This window comes from Jaculus jaculus, chromosome 17, assembly GCF_020740685.1.
Source record: "Jaculus jaculus isolate mJacJac1 chromosome 17, mJacJac1.mat.Y.cur, whole genome shotgun sequence".
NCBI lineage: Eukaryota > Metazoa > Chordata > Mammalia > Rodentia > Dipodidae > Jaculus > Jaculus jaculus.
Genome location: NC_059118.1, coordinates 3326928 through 3343149, shown reverse-complemented (window position 1 = coordinate 3343149; position 16222 = coordinate 3326928). Strand labels below are relative to the sequence as shown.

Genomic DNA, 16222 nt, shown 5'->3' with positions numbered 1-16222 from the left:
GTCCCAAGCCTGTGGTGAAGTGCAGTGTGTGGTATGTCCATTGACGAACACCCCTCTCTGTCTCTGTAGCAGGCACTGAACTCACCCCATTAACAGATGGCGCTGGTGCAATTAACAGGGGCAGATGGTGGTCAAGGAGCCTGAAGCGCACTTTCACTATCCAACTACAAAAGCCCAGGCTCCTACCTCTGATATGGTATTGCCCCACGTCTTCCTGTTTTTCTTTCTTATTTGTTTGTATAGGTGATGCAGTATGGATAAAATATTAAGAGAAATTCCTACCACTGCAGGGTAGGCATGCGAAGCCTTCATTTGAAGGGTTTCTCGCTCCGTCCAAGCTTCCTGTGATGCTCTGAGGGGAGCTTCTGGTTCCTTTACCAGATCTTGCTTGTTTCCCAGTTATGTCAGCCCCTCTCCTCCCTGACAGAATGGATCGAATCTGTTGGTTTTTGAGGCATCTGTTAGTTCTGAATTTGTTTATACGTATGAAGCCTGTCACCATCTTTTTAGACACACCTTAAAGGACTTGGAACAAACAAACCCTCAGACAGTATGGTCCCACCAGCCTCTGGACAGCTGTCTTCAGGAAAGACACCTGAGAGAGCCCTCCGCGGGTTGCCGCGGGCGCTGCAAGGTGCTGTCAGCACAGGGAGGCGAGAAAGGACCGGAGGGAGAGGAGAGATGAGCTGCATTCTGTGATCACAGGCAGTTCCAGGGGGAATGGAAATAATTCAATGATCAGGTAGCCTAGAAGCCTCCAACGTGTATCCAAGAGCTAGGGCACAAAGGATGATGTGGGTCTGGCCTTTCCTGTAACTAGGAAGGATTAGGAGGTGGCCTGGGCATGCCTTGGAGGAAGAAGGGATGCTGGAGGGGTACCAGAGTTTCAAGGTATAGAAGATAGCTGAGGGACAACATGGCCAGGGGTTCTGAAAGCCTATGAACAACTAGAGCCAAGATTTGTCAATGTCATGAATGGTCTCTCTGTCCTACACAAGGGCGGTTTTCTCCCCTGTTTGTGGTTGGTGTCCTTTCGTTAACTTCTCTTTTCCCTTCTGGGACTCGAGACCTTTCTGGTTGACATTGCTAACGGTGTAGGATCCCACAGTCCAGGGGCAGGACCTGCTCCTCCTGGGTAGACCCTGGGCTCGGGCAGATGTCTGGCTGGTGGGAGGGCCTGGGCATAACATCCTGGCTCAGTGTGCAAGCAAGGCCCAGTGACAAGAAGCCTGCGTGGCCCTAAGAGGAGGAGAGGAGAGCACTCCATAGGGCTGGGAGGGTTCTGGAACGGAAGCAGGATGGAAATCTGGACCTTACAAGACAGCATTGAGGGCTCCTCGGCTTCCATGGCTGAAGGAGGTTTTACAAAGAATAGAGTCCAAGACTGTGTGTATGTGTGTGATTTCCTCCCAATTTCCTACTGTACACAGACACATATGTATTATGTTATTATATATAAAACATATGTTATTATATATAACACTGTATAGACAAAATCTTATACAGCTCTCTGGATCTGCAGGCTCCATATCTATGGGTTGAAAATACCCCTCCCTGCGTAGTGTCTGTACTGAACGTGTGCAGACGTTTGTCCCTCATTCATCTCTAAACCACACGGTATGGCAGTGGTCCACACTGCATTCCCTTGGTTCAGGTATTTTGGGCACTTTAGAGATGACTTAAATCATCTCAGAGGCTGTGAATAAGTCGCATGCAATCTACACAGTTTTATATAAGGGACTGAGTGTTTGAGAGCTTTGGAACTAACCCCCAGGAACACCAAGGGCCCACTGTGTGCATGTGCTGCTACGATGTCCAGCTGATACCATCCACGGGCTGAAGGACTCAGTGGTTCGGTTCAGGACAGGATTTTTCAACCCGACAGTTGTGCATCCAGGGAACATTTACCAACATCTGGAGGCATTTTTGGTGGTCACATCTGGAGGTTAGAACTATTGGCATTTTGTGGGGGTTGAGCCAGGGGTGCTGCAAAATACCCCAGAATGCCAAGGACTATCTTCTACCACAAGGAATTATCTAACTCCAAGTGTTGTGAAAAATCTGCTTTTGGGGTGGAGTTTAACCTATGGGTCTAAAATCCTGTCTAATTAGCCTAGATTTTATTTTTATAATGAAACATGAAAATGCTTAGAACTAATCCATGTTCTGGGGTGGGGAGATGGTTCAGTGGTCAAAGGCGCTTGCAAAGCCTGACAGCTGGGATTTGATTCCCCAGGACCCACATGAGCCAGATGAACCAAGTGGCGCATGTGCCTTGAAGTTCATTTGCAGTGGCAGAAGGAGGCCCTAGTATGCCCATTCTTTCGCTCTTGTAAGTAAATGTTTTAAAAAGGACAAATCGGGCTGGAGAGATGGCTTAGCGGTTAAGCGCTTGCCTATGAAGCCTAAGGACCCTGGTTCGAGGCTCGGTTCCCACGTTAGCCAGATGCACAAGGGGGCGCATGCGTCTGGAGTTCATTTGCAGAGGCTGGAAGCCCTGGCATGCCCATTCTCTCTCTCTCTCTCTCTCTCTCTCTCTCTCTCTCTCTATCTTTCTCTCTGTGTCTGTCGCTCTCAAATAAATAAATTAAAAAAATTTTTAAAAAAAGGACAAATCGATGTTCCAAATGTTCTTTTTTTTTAAAAAAAATGGTTTTTTTTTTTTTTAATGGAAATAAACCATTCTTCATCATTTGTTAGGACGGACCCAGAGCCTCATTTCCTCCCTTCCACCCCTGAGGGCAGCTGTCCTCTACAGAGGGCTCTTCCTCGACGTGCATGTGTGGACACCTAAGGTGTCTTGTGTTGCACAGCCGCTTGCCATTGTGTTCTCTGTTTGCTTGTCACATGCTACTTTTTCAGAAGTTTGAAGAAAGGCATGAGCATTGAACTGTACTCCATCTGGGTGACTATTTTACGAGTCATGTACATTCCTTCAGGTGGTGGTCATTTTAAAAAGTTTTTAAATTTCCTTAAAAATTTTTAAGAAGAGCATTGATATTTTCAGCCAGGTTGAGAAGAGAAAACCAGAAGTCATGTTTTGCAGATTTTCAAAGGTAGCATTTTTCAGACACAGAAAATACCCTCTGGAGGGACCCAGGATGGGGCGCGCAGCCTGACCACCCTTGGTGGGAGGCCATGGTGTCGTTAGGCCCTGCCATCTCCTCCCGTCTGCATCCTCCCTTCTCCCCACGTGGCACCTCTCAGCCTCTGCTCACAACATCCCTGGAAGACATTTCCTCCATTTCTGCATCATTTTTTCTTCTTCTCCAGAGCCAGCTAGTTTCTATGGCAACGGTTAGATTGAAAGATGAGCAGGGAGCAGGCTTGCGGGGAGCAGGCCGGGTGGTGGTGTGTGTCCCTGACGTCACCCTGGGGCTGTCTGGATAGGATGATTCAGGCTACTCCCATTCAGGGCCACCGTCCAGCCCCGCTTCCTCTGCTGGGCGGTTAGGGTCTCTCCAGAGCTCTGCAGCCTGCCGCCCTTTCTGTCCCTCCTGGATTTTTTTCTCTTGGCTGCCCCTTTTCTATTTTGGCTCCAGACTGTCGTTAAAAATGCAGAGCTCGATCGGGCTGTGTTTGGGGAAGCTCTTCTGCCCCGCGTTCTGGATGGGCAGGGAGGCATGGCAGCGTCTGACCTGACGTCCATGGCGCCGTGAAGTCCATCCGATCGTCTGTGAGAATACTGACTATGCAGAAATTTATCGAGGCGGATTACTATGAACTAGACTGGTATTATGAAGAATGCACAGACGGTAATCAGGGCCCCTGGGAAATAGAGCGGGGATGTGTAGGGGCATTGTCTCGGTGTGGGGGTGGTGTCCTGAACCCTCCTGAGGGATATGGGCAGAAGGGAGGGGGTGCTGGAGTTGGCATTGCCAGCAGTCATGTAGTACACATGGCTCTGACAGTCTGGAAGGTACAGCGGAGGGAATGCAGGTGGGCAGGGCTCTTGACATAGGGCGATTCCTTTGCAGTATACAAGGCCGTTGGCCTCGAATGGGGAAATGGCTTTTGGTGTGCCAGGCTTACAAGCATGGGACTTTTATTGGATTGAATTCTCTGGCTTGAGGCATGCATGCGTGTGTGTGTGTGTGTGTGTGTGTGTGTGTGTGGAAATGTGATTTCTGTGCTCTGTGCAGGCAGACGGGTGTCAGAAAGCTTGAGACCTGAGCAGTGTGTTCAGGAGGTCAGCAACAGGCCCCAAGAACCTACCCTTTCCTGAGCCAGACATTGGGGCTGTTTGGGAGGCCAAGACAGGTGGCAGCAGCTTCCCATGTAGCGGGCGACTCAAATAAGTTCTGCTGGCCCGAGTCAGTGAGACTGGGCTGCGGAGGTGTTGGCAGGGGCAGAAGGAATTTGCCTCCTCATGTGACTGTCCAGGTTTATGTAGAGGGTGTGGCCCATCCCAGAGGTGCTTGAGCTGTGTGGCCACAGAGCTTCCGGTCACAGGCAACCTAGCCATGGAGAGGTATCCTCCTCGGAGGGCGGGGTGGCCCAGGAAGTCCGAGTCTCCTGCGGTGTTGGGTGAATGCATAGCAAATTGTACAGGTCCTTGGCTGTGTTCAGTTTCTTCTTGAACATGACCCTTAAGTCACAAGCCTTCACAAAGAAAAGGGCACAGTTAATGTGTGCGCCCTGAAGGTCTGTTCCCTAGTGGTGATGTCTTCCCAGGCCCCCCACAGGCTGTCAATATTTAAGGCAATCAAGTGCTGTCTAATTGAATTGGAAGTTTCGGGATTGCTCCAAGCAGAACCACGTTTGATGATCCGGAGTGATATAACAAACTGGGAGCTGGCCTAGTTAGTAAGCTAAGAGCTGCATAATTATCTCCTGTTTGCAGGTCCTCACCTGGCTGCGGGCTGCCACAGAGGCCAAGAGGCTTTATGGGGCATGCTATATAAAGGTACCAAGACGCTGTACCCCATTCCTCACAGCATAGGAAGGTTGTCATGTAGGTTTGTGTACATGTCTGAACATCCCAGGGTCTTGAAGGAAGAGGAAGAATTTTCTTTTGGACAGATATTTAAAAAATTTTTCATTCATTTGACAAAGAGAGAGAGAAAATTGGCACACCAGGGCCTCCAGCCATTGCAAACAAACTCCAGACACATGCACCACCTTGTGCATCTGGCTTACATAGGGCCTGGGGAATTGAACCTGGGTCCTTTGGCTTTGCAGCCAAGAGCTTTAACTGCTAAACCATCTCTGCAGCTCAAAATCTTGAAGCAAGTTCCCAGTCTGTTACCATTCTGCAAGAGACAACTATGGGGGTCTTGCTTGTTTGGAAACTCTTCTTGACTCCTTCTAGTTTCCTTTGTGGTTTGGGGATCATCAAATGCTTCGCAAGAGTTTATTTGAATATGCTTTTTTGGCAAGTGTTATGTGTGTGTGTTTGCATGCATATGAGTGCATATGTGTGAGCATGCATATGGAGGCCAGAGGTTGGCAACCGTTATTGACCTCGATCTTATTTACTGAGACAGAGCCTCTAATTTGAACCCTGGCCTCAACTGATTCAGCTAGTCTAGGTACAGTCTAGCTTCCCAGCTTGCCCTGAGACCACTTCTCTTCTCTTCCCAAGGGCTAGGATTACAATGGGCTGCTATGCCCACTTGGTATTTACATGGGCATCGGGGATCTGAACTCAGTCCCTTTCTATGGCAAGCATTTTAGCCTCAGGGCCATCTCCCCAGCCTGCTTCATAACTTTTTAGAGCAAGTGATTAAAGCCATCTTTCAGTGTCCCATTGGATTGGAGAGTCTCGGTTCTAGCAGTGAGTCTGCCACAGGCCTGTGGGATGAGTTGGGCATGGTCCTGGCTCCTGGGAATGCTCTCTAAGAGGAGGGGGAGGAAGATTTCCTAGTATCTGGACCCAGTTCCCTTGTTGTCCAGTTGTCTGCCCGCTAATATGATGATAGCAGTTGCTCTCCGTGGCTGATCTTGGCAGAGACAGGAGGCCATCAGAAGGATTTTCTTACTCTGCAGTTCTCAGAGGAGTCTCTGGCCTAGGGCACCCTGAGCTGTGACCTTTCCAAGAGCAAAGGAAATGGAAGGGGAAGTGGCTCATCCACGCAAGGATTAATAAACACTGATTGCTGAAGGAATGCACAGGGGAGCAAAATTCTTGCTTGACCTTTCACCTCAGTCCTGTTGCTGGGTGGAGGAGAGGAAATGGGCTGCACAGAGTTTGCAGGAACACCTGCATGTAAAGATAGGTGGCAGAAACAGGAACAAAGGAATGGAGGCCCAGAAACGCGCTGCTTAGGAAACCCCCGAGTGGATTTCACGCGTGCGCTCATTTTGTGGTGATCTGTCTACACGTTTCTAACTAGTGGGGCTCTTTCCTGGCGTTGGTGAAGCCGGCTGGTCTGGACCCTTCATGTGCCTTGTTTGTATCGATCATTAAATGCAAGTCATTAGACACCCAGCCCTGCTCTTATCTTTTGTAATTTTGAAAAATCTTTTATTTATTTATTTACAGAGAGAGGCAGGAGAATGGGCACATCAGGGCCTCTAGCCACTGCAAACAAACTCCAGATACATGAACCACTTTGTGCATCTGGATTTATGTGGGTCCTGGGGAATTGATCCCAGGTTGTTAGGCTTTGCCTGGGCTCCCAATAGAGTAAGTTACAGGTCCACCTGTGTTACAGTGAGACTACCTCAATAAGACATAAAAAGAGCCGGCTGTGGTGGAACATACCTCTAACCCCAGCACTTGGGAGGCAGAGGTAGGAGGATCACTGTGAGTTCGAGGCCACCATGAGACTACATAGTGAATCGCAGGTCAGCCTGAGCTACAGCAAGACCCTACCTCAAAAAACAAAACAAGGCAAAAAAAAAAAAAAAAAGAATCAAAGGTTGAGTGCTCAGTACTTTAATCTGTAGAACTGTGAAGGGACAGCCCACTAGTTACAGTCTTAGCCTTTGTAGAATCTACCCACCTGTACTTAGAGTTTACAGTTTAAACTGTAATTCAGGGTGGAGAGATTGCTCAGTGGTTAAAGGTGACTGTTTGAAAAGCCTGATGGGTTTGATTCCCTAGTGCCCACATCAAGCCAGATGCACAAAGTTGTGCGTGCATCTGGAGTTCATTTGTAGCAGCAGGAGGCTCTGGTGTGCCCATTTTGTCCTTCCCTCCTTCCCTCTTTCTCTCTTTTTCTCTCCTCTCTCAAGAAAATAAACTCTCTAGTCCAAAAGTGTAATTTGCTATCATTGGGTAGTTCTGTCTTTAGTGTAGAACCTCTGCTTACTGAAAATGCAGATCCTCAGACTCACACCAGGAGATGGCCAAAGAAATCTGCGTGCTCACGTGATTCTTCATATGGGGTGTGTTTGATGAACCATCTGTTCCCATGGAGAATAATGCCAGGCACTGGAGGCTGGAAAAATCTTGCTTTTGGTCAGTCACACAGTTTTACATTTCCTATGCTGGTCACCAGAAAAATAAGTAAATACATAAAGGATTGTGAATCAACTTTAAAATTTTCAGAAGGCTTGGGTCCAAGTGCATGTACTTAAAACAACCAAACTGCCTTTTTGTAGATATTTTAGAAGGTAGGGAGTGGCAAGAACCTTAGCCTGGAGTCCATGTTTAAGGCCTGTTTCTCACTTTGGCCATGCAGTGGGGACAGTTCCCAGGAACCTGTGTGAGCTACTGCACACCCAGACTACCCACCTGGAAAATGGGGAGCCCACCCTGACTGGAGCCTTTGGGAAGAGTGACCAAGATGGACATGAGAGAAAAGTGCCTCACAAGCAGGGACAAGCCAGGCCAGGACTTGATCTTATTTTCCCAGAAACAGTACTAATCATTGAGTTTGGTTCTGAAGAGGTGAATGGCATTTTGGAAGAGGCACAGTGCTGTGACCACCTGTCCCTCTTGGCTGTTGTCCTTTGAAATTTGTCCTCCATCTATGCTCATTCTTCCCATTAATGGGACACCGCAGGAGGTGGTTCAGTTCACATTAGCTTTGTAAGTGGGGAAACTGATTGTATGAAGTTTTGCAGATGTCGTCGTTGTCGGTAGGACTTGCTGCTCCACGATGGAAACGCCTAAGGACAGGCAAGGTTGTCTTGTACTCCTCACTGATCTCAGCAACCTCTCTGTTGTCACCTCAAGATCGAGATGGATGGTTCTAGTGAAGTTCTGTTAGAAGCTTTTAAAAAAAAAAATTGTTGTTGTCATTGTTTTTCAAGGTAGGGTCTCACTAGCTCAGGCTGACAACTTAGAGGTGTCTAAGCTTTGCTGTCTTGGAGGCAGAGTCTCTTGCTGCTACAAATGAACATCACACTAGCTGGCCGAAAGAGCTTCTGGTTCTCCTGGCTCCATCTTCCATTATGAAAGGTGCTCTGAGGCCATGGGTGCACGCACCACTTTGCATGTGGCTTTACGTGAGTGCTGGGGACTTGAACCCAGGCCAGCAGGCTATGCAAGCAAGTGCCTTTAACTGCTTTAAGTCTGTCAGCCTAGCATCCATCTCATCTGGGCAATCTCTCAGCCTGTTTTTCTTCTTTAAAAAGGAGTTAAATGTATATGGATATAACTGTTTTAGACAAAGACCTTCCATAAGTAGCCTGAGTAGAGATGATGTCTTCCCTGAGTCACAGAAGGGGGAACTAGGGCATTGACCAGAGGACTAGGACAAGGGTGTGGGAATTTTTTTTTCTCTCTAACCTCTTGACTATTTTATTCCTTTTTTTGGTATTGTTTTATTGACAACTTCCATAATTATAGACAATAAATCATGATAATTTCCCCCCCACACACTTTCCCCTTCGCAACTCCACTCCATCACATCCCCTCCCCCTCTCAATTCATCTCTCTTTTATTTTGATGTCAGGTTTGTGAATTTTTATGGTTGTCATTCATTATTTATTTAAATGGCATAAGTGGGATCTTGGGGGAAATGATCATCTATAATGGGCCTGCCCTGATCTGTAGAGCAGAGACTGGAAAGACGAGAGTGTAGTAGATGGGCAGGGAAAAGACATGAGAGGGCTGGCTGCTTATGCTGATGTACATTAATGAATGAGTCACCAGTTGGAAGGAGGGAAGGTCTTACCAGCTGTAGAAGCCAGTTGATAACAGTAGGAGTCATGGAATGAGAAAGTCACCATTGGCCATCCATCCTAATACATGGTTAAGGGAGGAGTCAGAACTAGTGGTTGGAAAGGGTGTTGTCACCAGACACCTTTAGTTGCAGAGGTAAACACTGGTATTTTTGGTGGTGTGAATGAAATGTCCCCCATAGCTCATGCGTATTGAATACTTGGTCCCCAGCTGGCGGCAAATTGGGAAAGTTGTAGAGCCTTGCTGGAGGAGGGGTGTCACCGGGGCAGACCTTGAGGCTTGTGAGTGCAGAGCCAGCCCGTTCTCTCTGCTTCCTCCCTACTGACCACTGACCATGTGAGCCAGCTTCCTGCTTGTGCTGTTTCCCTGCCATGGTGAAACTTTCTCTCAGACTCCAAGCGGAAGTAAACCCTTTCCTCCCACCAGCTGCTTTTGGGTGGGTGTTTTGTGCCAGCAGCAAAAGGTAACTGCCACAGTACTCCATGGTGAAGGAACTCGGCAGGCGTCACCCTGGACAAGCAGTCCCAGTGAGGGCTGGCAAGTGCCTCTTGGCATTAGCCACCTCCAAGCTGGCCTTAACCTTGAACACCTGAACTCAGCCTGTCCTAAAACACTTCAGGCCAGCCCCAAGTAAGGGACACTGCACACCAAGTGGCCGAGGTGTTCAACAGTGTCACCACCTCAGAATAGAGAAACCCTCAGACAGCCCCAGATTAAAGGTAAGCCAGTGCAGGGCGTCAGCTTGGCCTCCACTAGAAAAGGCATCACTTGTACAACTAAGGGAGACTCCACAGTGGCCGTTCGAGAAGAGCATTGTTTCAGTGTTGAGAGAAAAGTGGGGGTAGGGAAGAAACAGGCGTGATAAAGTATTCACATTTGGGGAATCTGAATGAATAATATCAGGAATCTTTGTACTTTTTTTTCGTTGTTGCTTTAAATGTCCAGAGAAATATAAACTATTTGCTGCTGGGTTTTGGTGGAGGTGCACACGTGTTCATGTTAGCCTGCTTCTGGGTATTTTGCAGGTTGGAGTATCTTAGTAATAAAAAAATTAAGGAACTTTTTTTTTTTTTTTGAGACGCAATTTCCCTTGAGCCCTGGCTGTGTAGTTCAGGATGGCTTTGAGCTCTCCTGCTTCTTCATATGGAGTGCTGGTGTCCAGGTGGGAGCCACCACAGTCAGCTTGGGGAAATCTTTTCAAATGTTATGATCTGAGTGTTTACTATGCTTAGACAGAGTATAAATAGATAGATGAGATGGATGCTAGGCGGACAGACTTAAATATTCTAAATTTGAATTAAAAGATGAATATAGGGGCTGGAGAGATGGCTTAGTGGGTAAGGCCCCTGCCTCTGAAACCTAAGGACCCACATATGCCAGATGCATAAAGTGGTGCATGTGTCTGGAGTTCATTTGCAGTGGCTAGAGGCTCTGGTGCACCCATTCTTTCTTTATATCTGTCTCTTTTTCTCTCTCTCAAGTAAATAAGTAAATAAATATTGTTTAAAGATGAATATTAGCAATACAATTCTAGTAAAAAACACTTGAGGGGGTTTCTTTTGTCCCACATGTATAAACTTAGCTTTTGTTATAATTTATCTACCTGGCAGCCCAGTGTAGCATCCTACATATGCAATAGGCAATCCAATTCTTGTCAAATGAGTCATGCTTCAGTTGGGGAGCCCCCCTCCCTCTCCTTCCCACGCTTTGGAGTAACCAGCTTTCTCATCTGGAAGACCTGATATGTGTGCTTACTGTTTTGTTTTGAATTTCTCTCCCTCTCTTGGTTTTTCAAAGTAAGTTCTTGCTCTAGTTCAGACTGACCTGGAATTTCTATGTAGTTTCAGGCTGGCCTGGAGCTCGCAGCAATCCTCCTACCTCAGACTCCCAAGTGCAGGGATGAAAGGCATGTGCCATCACGCCCAGCTCTCTCTCTTTTTTGTTTTAATTGAGAATTTTAGTACATGAACATACTGTAATTTGGTCATAGTCCCCTCTCATGACCCTCTTTAGCCCCCTTCCCACATTCTAGGGAGCCCCTTCTCTTCCCATGTGGTCACTCTATTTTGATGTCTCATTCTTTTTTCCCCTCCTCCATCATCTATGTCAAAATATTGATGGACTGAATATTGTGCCGGTCTCATGGGAGAGCAGCATCCGTGGCGAGGTTATGAATGTACCGGTCCCCTCAAATCTGAAGGATCATGTCCCAAACTACTCCTCCCCATATCTTTTGAAATTAATAGGTATAGCTTCTGGTGTTTATTGAGACATAAAAATACTTTTAAAAAGTGTGTGTGTGTGTGTGTGTGTGTGTGTGTGTGTGTGTCGGTTTTTGAGATGGGCTTTCACTATGTAGCCCAGACAAGCCTTGACCTCACTTGTAACCCAGGCCAGCCTTAAACTCATAGTGGTCCCCCTGTCTTGGCCTATCAAATGCTGGGATTATAGTCCTGTGCAACCATATTGGGCTCTGAGTATCTTTTTAAACACATTGTGTTTAAAGCTATGCACATATTTTTGCAAAAAATTTTTTTGAAATTCTGATGCGTCAAATCTGCCTCTGAATTTCTACAAGATCTTTTTTTTTTTTTTTTTTTACCCAACACAGCCTTACCACCTTGCAATGTAGCAGTCATTTTTAAGCTCTAACAATGTAACCAGAATGTCAGCCCCAGGTTTGAATTTTTAAATGAGGTCTATCCTGTCGGGCTTTCTACCTGGGGGTAGTAGGAGAGGTACGCCATCTTGCTGCAGACCCCGTGGCGGAAGCAAGTCAGGGTGACGGGTGTGCACCAGCGACCCCGGCTGAACCGAGGCTGATTGAGTCCCAGTCATTGCATCTTTTCTGCCGACCTTGCCTCTGCTCACGTCTTCCTCTGGGTTGCTTGGCAGAGGGGATGGGCCAGAGGGCTGGAGCAGGTCATTTAGGGAGCAGGGAAGCCTGCTGGGAGATGGCTGAAGCTTGGGGATTACAGGGGAGCCTCCAATGCTCTGAGGTTGCTGGCATGGCCTGAGGCCACCCTGCAGGGAGTCTGGCAGAAGAACCAGCCATGCCACAGCGACAGGCACAGAGAAAGGCCGTCATGATCTGCAGTTTACCTGCGGCCCCTTCTTTTGGGTACCCCAGCAGGCTGGTAGGTTGGGATTTTTCCTTTTTCCCTTGTCTTGTCTTAACAGTGGAAAAGGGTCTTTATAAACTTGTGCACCCAGATTTAGGTTTCCTAAATACAGATCAGCAGGGAGAAATTGCTACATGTGGTTATGAAAGAAGGACTGGGTGGTTAAATTTGGCATGGGTGTTGATCCCTGTGCCTCTCCTGCACTGGAAGTCAGCAAGAGCCCTTCCTTTCCCCGTCTGTACCGTCTTCAGGCTCTTGTCACAGTCACATTCACATTCACCTCAGATTCCCAAATCATGCCCACAGGAAGTCTCTTGGGCAATGCTCAGCAGGGCAGCTCCTCCTCCAGCCCCATACCTACCTGAAGACAGGTGTATGTACTTGAGGTGTGGCTGGTGTTTTCCTGCACAGTTGCTATGAAACTTCCAGGAGGCTACCATTCCTGTGGCTCCCATGGGGGAGAGAATGTGGGAGAGGCATCTGTAGACAGGGAGCTTGGCCAGGTGCTCCTACTGGACCTGCCTGCCTGGCTCCCCTCCATGTCCAGGGCACCTGGCAGGGCAGTGCCATTCCGGCAAGTGTTTTGTCCCGCCCTGTCCCTCCTCCAGGCTCCTGGGAGCCAACCCCTACTAGGTCCTCTGGGTGATGATGGGCAGGTGGCCGTGTGTACACCCCACCACTCCAGCTGAGCCAGGTCATGTCCCTGGCTCTGGCCAGGACCCAGCATGTGCCCCTTGGGCCTGGGTCCTGATGGCTCCTCTGGGCTGGCAGCCAAGAGCTCCCCCAGGGACGGTCTCTTAGGACAATGTTTGAGCTATGGGGTAACTTCAGCAATGTCCCTGAGAGACGTAGGAGGGGAAGAGGAATGTTTTGAACATGAATGCCAGGATGAAGAGAGGACGCCTAGCCATGAGCAGCATGACACACTGGACATCTTGGAAGAGGGTAAATTCTGATCTTCGCTCCTATTTGATTGTTCTGTTAGCTTTTGAACAGGTTGGCCAGCTCACTGGTCTCACCTTACTCTTGGATTTTTTTTTTTTTTTTGAGTTCTTGCTTAAGATATGGAATAGATATGTGAATGGCTTGACAACCATATAGACCCACACGCAGGGCAGCAGTAACTCGGCTCTCTAGGTCATCCCCAGTACCCTGCTTCCCCAGAAACCATGGGTCTGACTTCTGCCACTTAGGATTAGCCTCATTCCATCCTGATCTGTGTAAGCAGAGTCAGAGTGTGTGTGTGTGTGTGTGTGTGTGTGTGTGTGTGTGTGTGTGTATGTGAGAGAGAGAGAGGGAGGGAGAGATTTGTGTCCAGCTTCTGTGACTTAACGTAGGAACTAAGGTCTTTAGGTTTTGAAATTCACCCAGGCGTCCCAGGTATCCATGCCCTTTGTTTCCTAGTGAATTCCAGCACTCTGCTGTGAAAGTTTCTGTTGCTGTCTTGTGGCTGAAAGGGTTCTAGTAGTTAATGAATTCCATGGAATGAACCATCATCAAGTAAAACACATTTCCCACCCGGAGTGTTTATTTAAGAAATATTAATCGCTGATTTTATATAAGGATTTCTTTATTTATTTCCTTTGAAGTGAGGGTCTGGCTATGTAGACCAGGCTGTCCTAGAATTCTCTATCTTCCTGGTACTGCCTCATGAGTGATGATTATAAGAGTGTGCCGCCACACCCAGTTAGGGTATGTGTCTTGATATATTTTAACTTAGAAATGTTTCAAACAGAGACCCCCTGGGGCTTCCTTTGAAGCCGCCCGGGAACCTGGCAGGGCTCTGCCTGAGCAAGATGGGTGGAGTACAGTGTGCCTGAAACCAGTCGGAGTTTTCCTCCTTCTGCGGCTCTGGGCTTCATTCAGAGAGTGGAGAAAGGGGCTTTCTGGGGTGAGGCAAGCTGTCTGCATGGTGACCACGCAGTGTCCATTGAGTAAGGACAGTCAGAATGCCTCCTCCGGGTTCTGTCCCATTTAATATCTCAGGATAGACAATGTTTGTTTTCAAAATTGTGCATAACCAGACTGTAGTTAGTGTTTTTCATTTGAAGTCACTGTACTGAAAACTGCAGTGAACGCTAGGCCTTCAAGATGCTTTACTGGAGAACAAAGGGAACAGCAAGGCAAGCCAGAAAAGAGTAAGGACTGTTTCATCTAAAAAAAAAAAAAAACCTACCTGGGCGTGGTGGTGCACGCCTTTAATCCCAGCTCTCTCGGGAGGCAGAGGTAGGAGAATGACTGTGAGTTCAAGGCCATCCTGAGACTACATAGTGAATTCCAGGTCAGCCTGAGCCAGAGTGAAACCCTACCTCAAAAAACCAAAACAGAAAAGAAAAAAACTGAGAGCTTTAATACATGCACATAAGGACTTAGTTTTAAGTCTTGGATCTTGGCAGGCGCCCCACCTGGCCCCGTGTGAAGGAGGTGTCAGGCTGACTGAAATAGTGGGGGAAGGGTGACAGACTGAAGGGAGGGTAGGAAGAAGGAGTGACAGGATGACAGGGTTTATGGGGACAAGCCACTGCTGGGGTCCTTGGAAATAATCAGAAGGGTGGCATCCATCTGCTCTTGGAGAGCTGGGGCCACCCCAGGTTTACCTGGGTCTCCTTAGGAGCCATGCTGCTCCCGTGTGACCTGAGCTGGCGTCACCGGGAGCTGTTCAGAAAGGCAGAGCCCCCTGCACCGCCCCGCCCCGTACCTATTCTGTCCGCATCCGCATTTATCCAGGCCTCCTGAGGCTGTGCACACCATCAACCAGTTGCCTTCATGCATAGTAAGATGGGTTTAAAACCCATTATTGAACCATGTGACTACACTTAAAGGTCCTGCAAGACTTTGGAACAGTGTCGTACATCTTAAGAGAAAAGTTGCAATGGATACATTTCTGATACATATACACACACGTGTGTGCACTACACAAGTGTTGTTCATATTTCTGCATTTGTATTTTTTGTGTGTGAGGGTGTGGGTTTGAGGTAGGGTCTCACTTTAGTTATCCCAGGCTGTCCTGGAACTTACTATGTAGTTTCAGGCTGGCCTTGAACTCATAGCAACCCTCCTACCTCTGCCTCCCAGACGCTGGGATTAAAGACATGCGCTACAATGCCTGGCTTACATTTTTATTTTATTTATTTTTATTTTTTGGTTTTTTGAGGTAGAGACTCACTCTAGCCCAGGCTGACCTGGAATTCACTATGAAGTCTCAGGGTGGCCTTGAACTCATGGCAGTCCTCCTACCTTTGCTGGGATTAAAGGCGTGTGCCACCACGCCTGGCCATTTTTTTTGAATATTTTTATTTATTTATTTGCAAGCAGAGAGAGATAGAAAAGAGAAAGAGAGAATGGGCATGTCAGGCTGGCTTCTAGCTGCTGCAAGTGGACTCCAGATGCATGTTCCACTATGTGCATCTGGCTTTACATGGGTACTGGGGAATTAAACCTGGGTCTATAGGCTCCACAGGCAGGTGCCTTAACCACTGAGCCATCTCTCTAGCCCTTGCATTTATATTTTTATCTGACCATGACAGAAGCTGATGGTCATGGATGGTGCCCGGTACCAGGCACCTTTTTCATTACTTAGTGTGGATTCCTGTATTAAATCCTCAAAACAACCATACGGGGTTAAGTACTGTTATAATTTCCATTTTATGGGTTGTTTATAAGAGGAAAGATAAACAACTCGTCTCAAGTCACATGTCTCTGAAGTGGTTCCAACTATGTAGAATGGCTTTAGAACTCTCCTTAGAGCCACAATGCTAGTTTTGCAGGTGGATAGCATCATGTCCAGGAACTTGTTAGAAATGTCCATTTTTGCACCCCACCTCCTGGGATCGACACTCTGGAAGGGGGCCACAGTCTGGGATTTGACCTGTTCCCTGAGTGACAGATTCCACGAACATCGTCCTGTGTAGATCACTTCCTCACGTTCCAGAATGCCGGTCTTGCTGTGGCGCTTTGGTGGGGGGGGGGGGGGGGGAGAGAGCAGGTGACCTGGCTGGTTTTGTAATCTTATGATAGACAGTTA

At 47.7% G+C, this 16222-nt stretch overlaps 1 protein-coding gene across 12 annotated transcripts in view; it reads left to right on the top strand.

The window, feature by feature from the left end:
• Window positions 1-16222, top strand: part of Trak1 (trafficking kinesin protein 1) — a 127720-nt gene that overhangs the window by 46857 nt on the left and 64641 nt on the right. The window contains exon 1 of one of the 12 annotated variants that reach the window (XM_045136708.1): window positions 3366-3755. The exons of 8 other annotated variants lie outside the window; for them this stretch is intronic. In XM_045136708.1, the coding sequence (XP_044992643.1) occupies window positions 3692-3755 (64 nt within the window). In that variant the 5' untranslated portion in view covers window positions 3366-3691. Of the gene's footprint in view, window positions 1-3365; window positions 3756-12865; window positions 13144-16222 lie in introns of those variants that run through there. 3 more of the 12 variants (XM_045136711.1, XM_004662113.3, XM_045136704.1) reach the window with 3 other exon arrangements.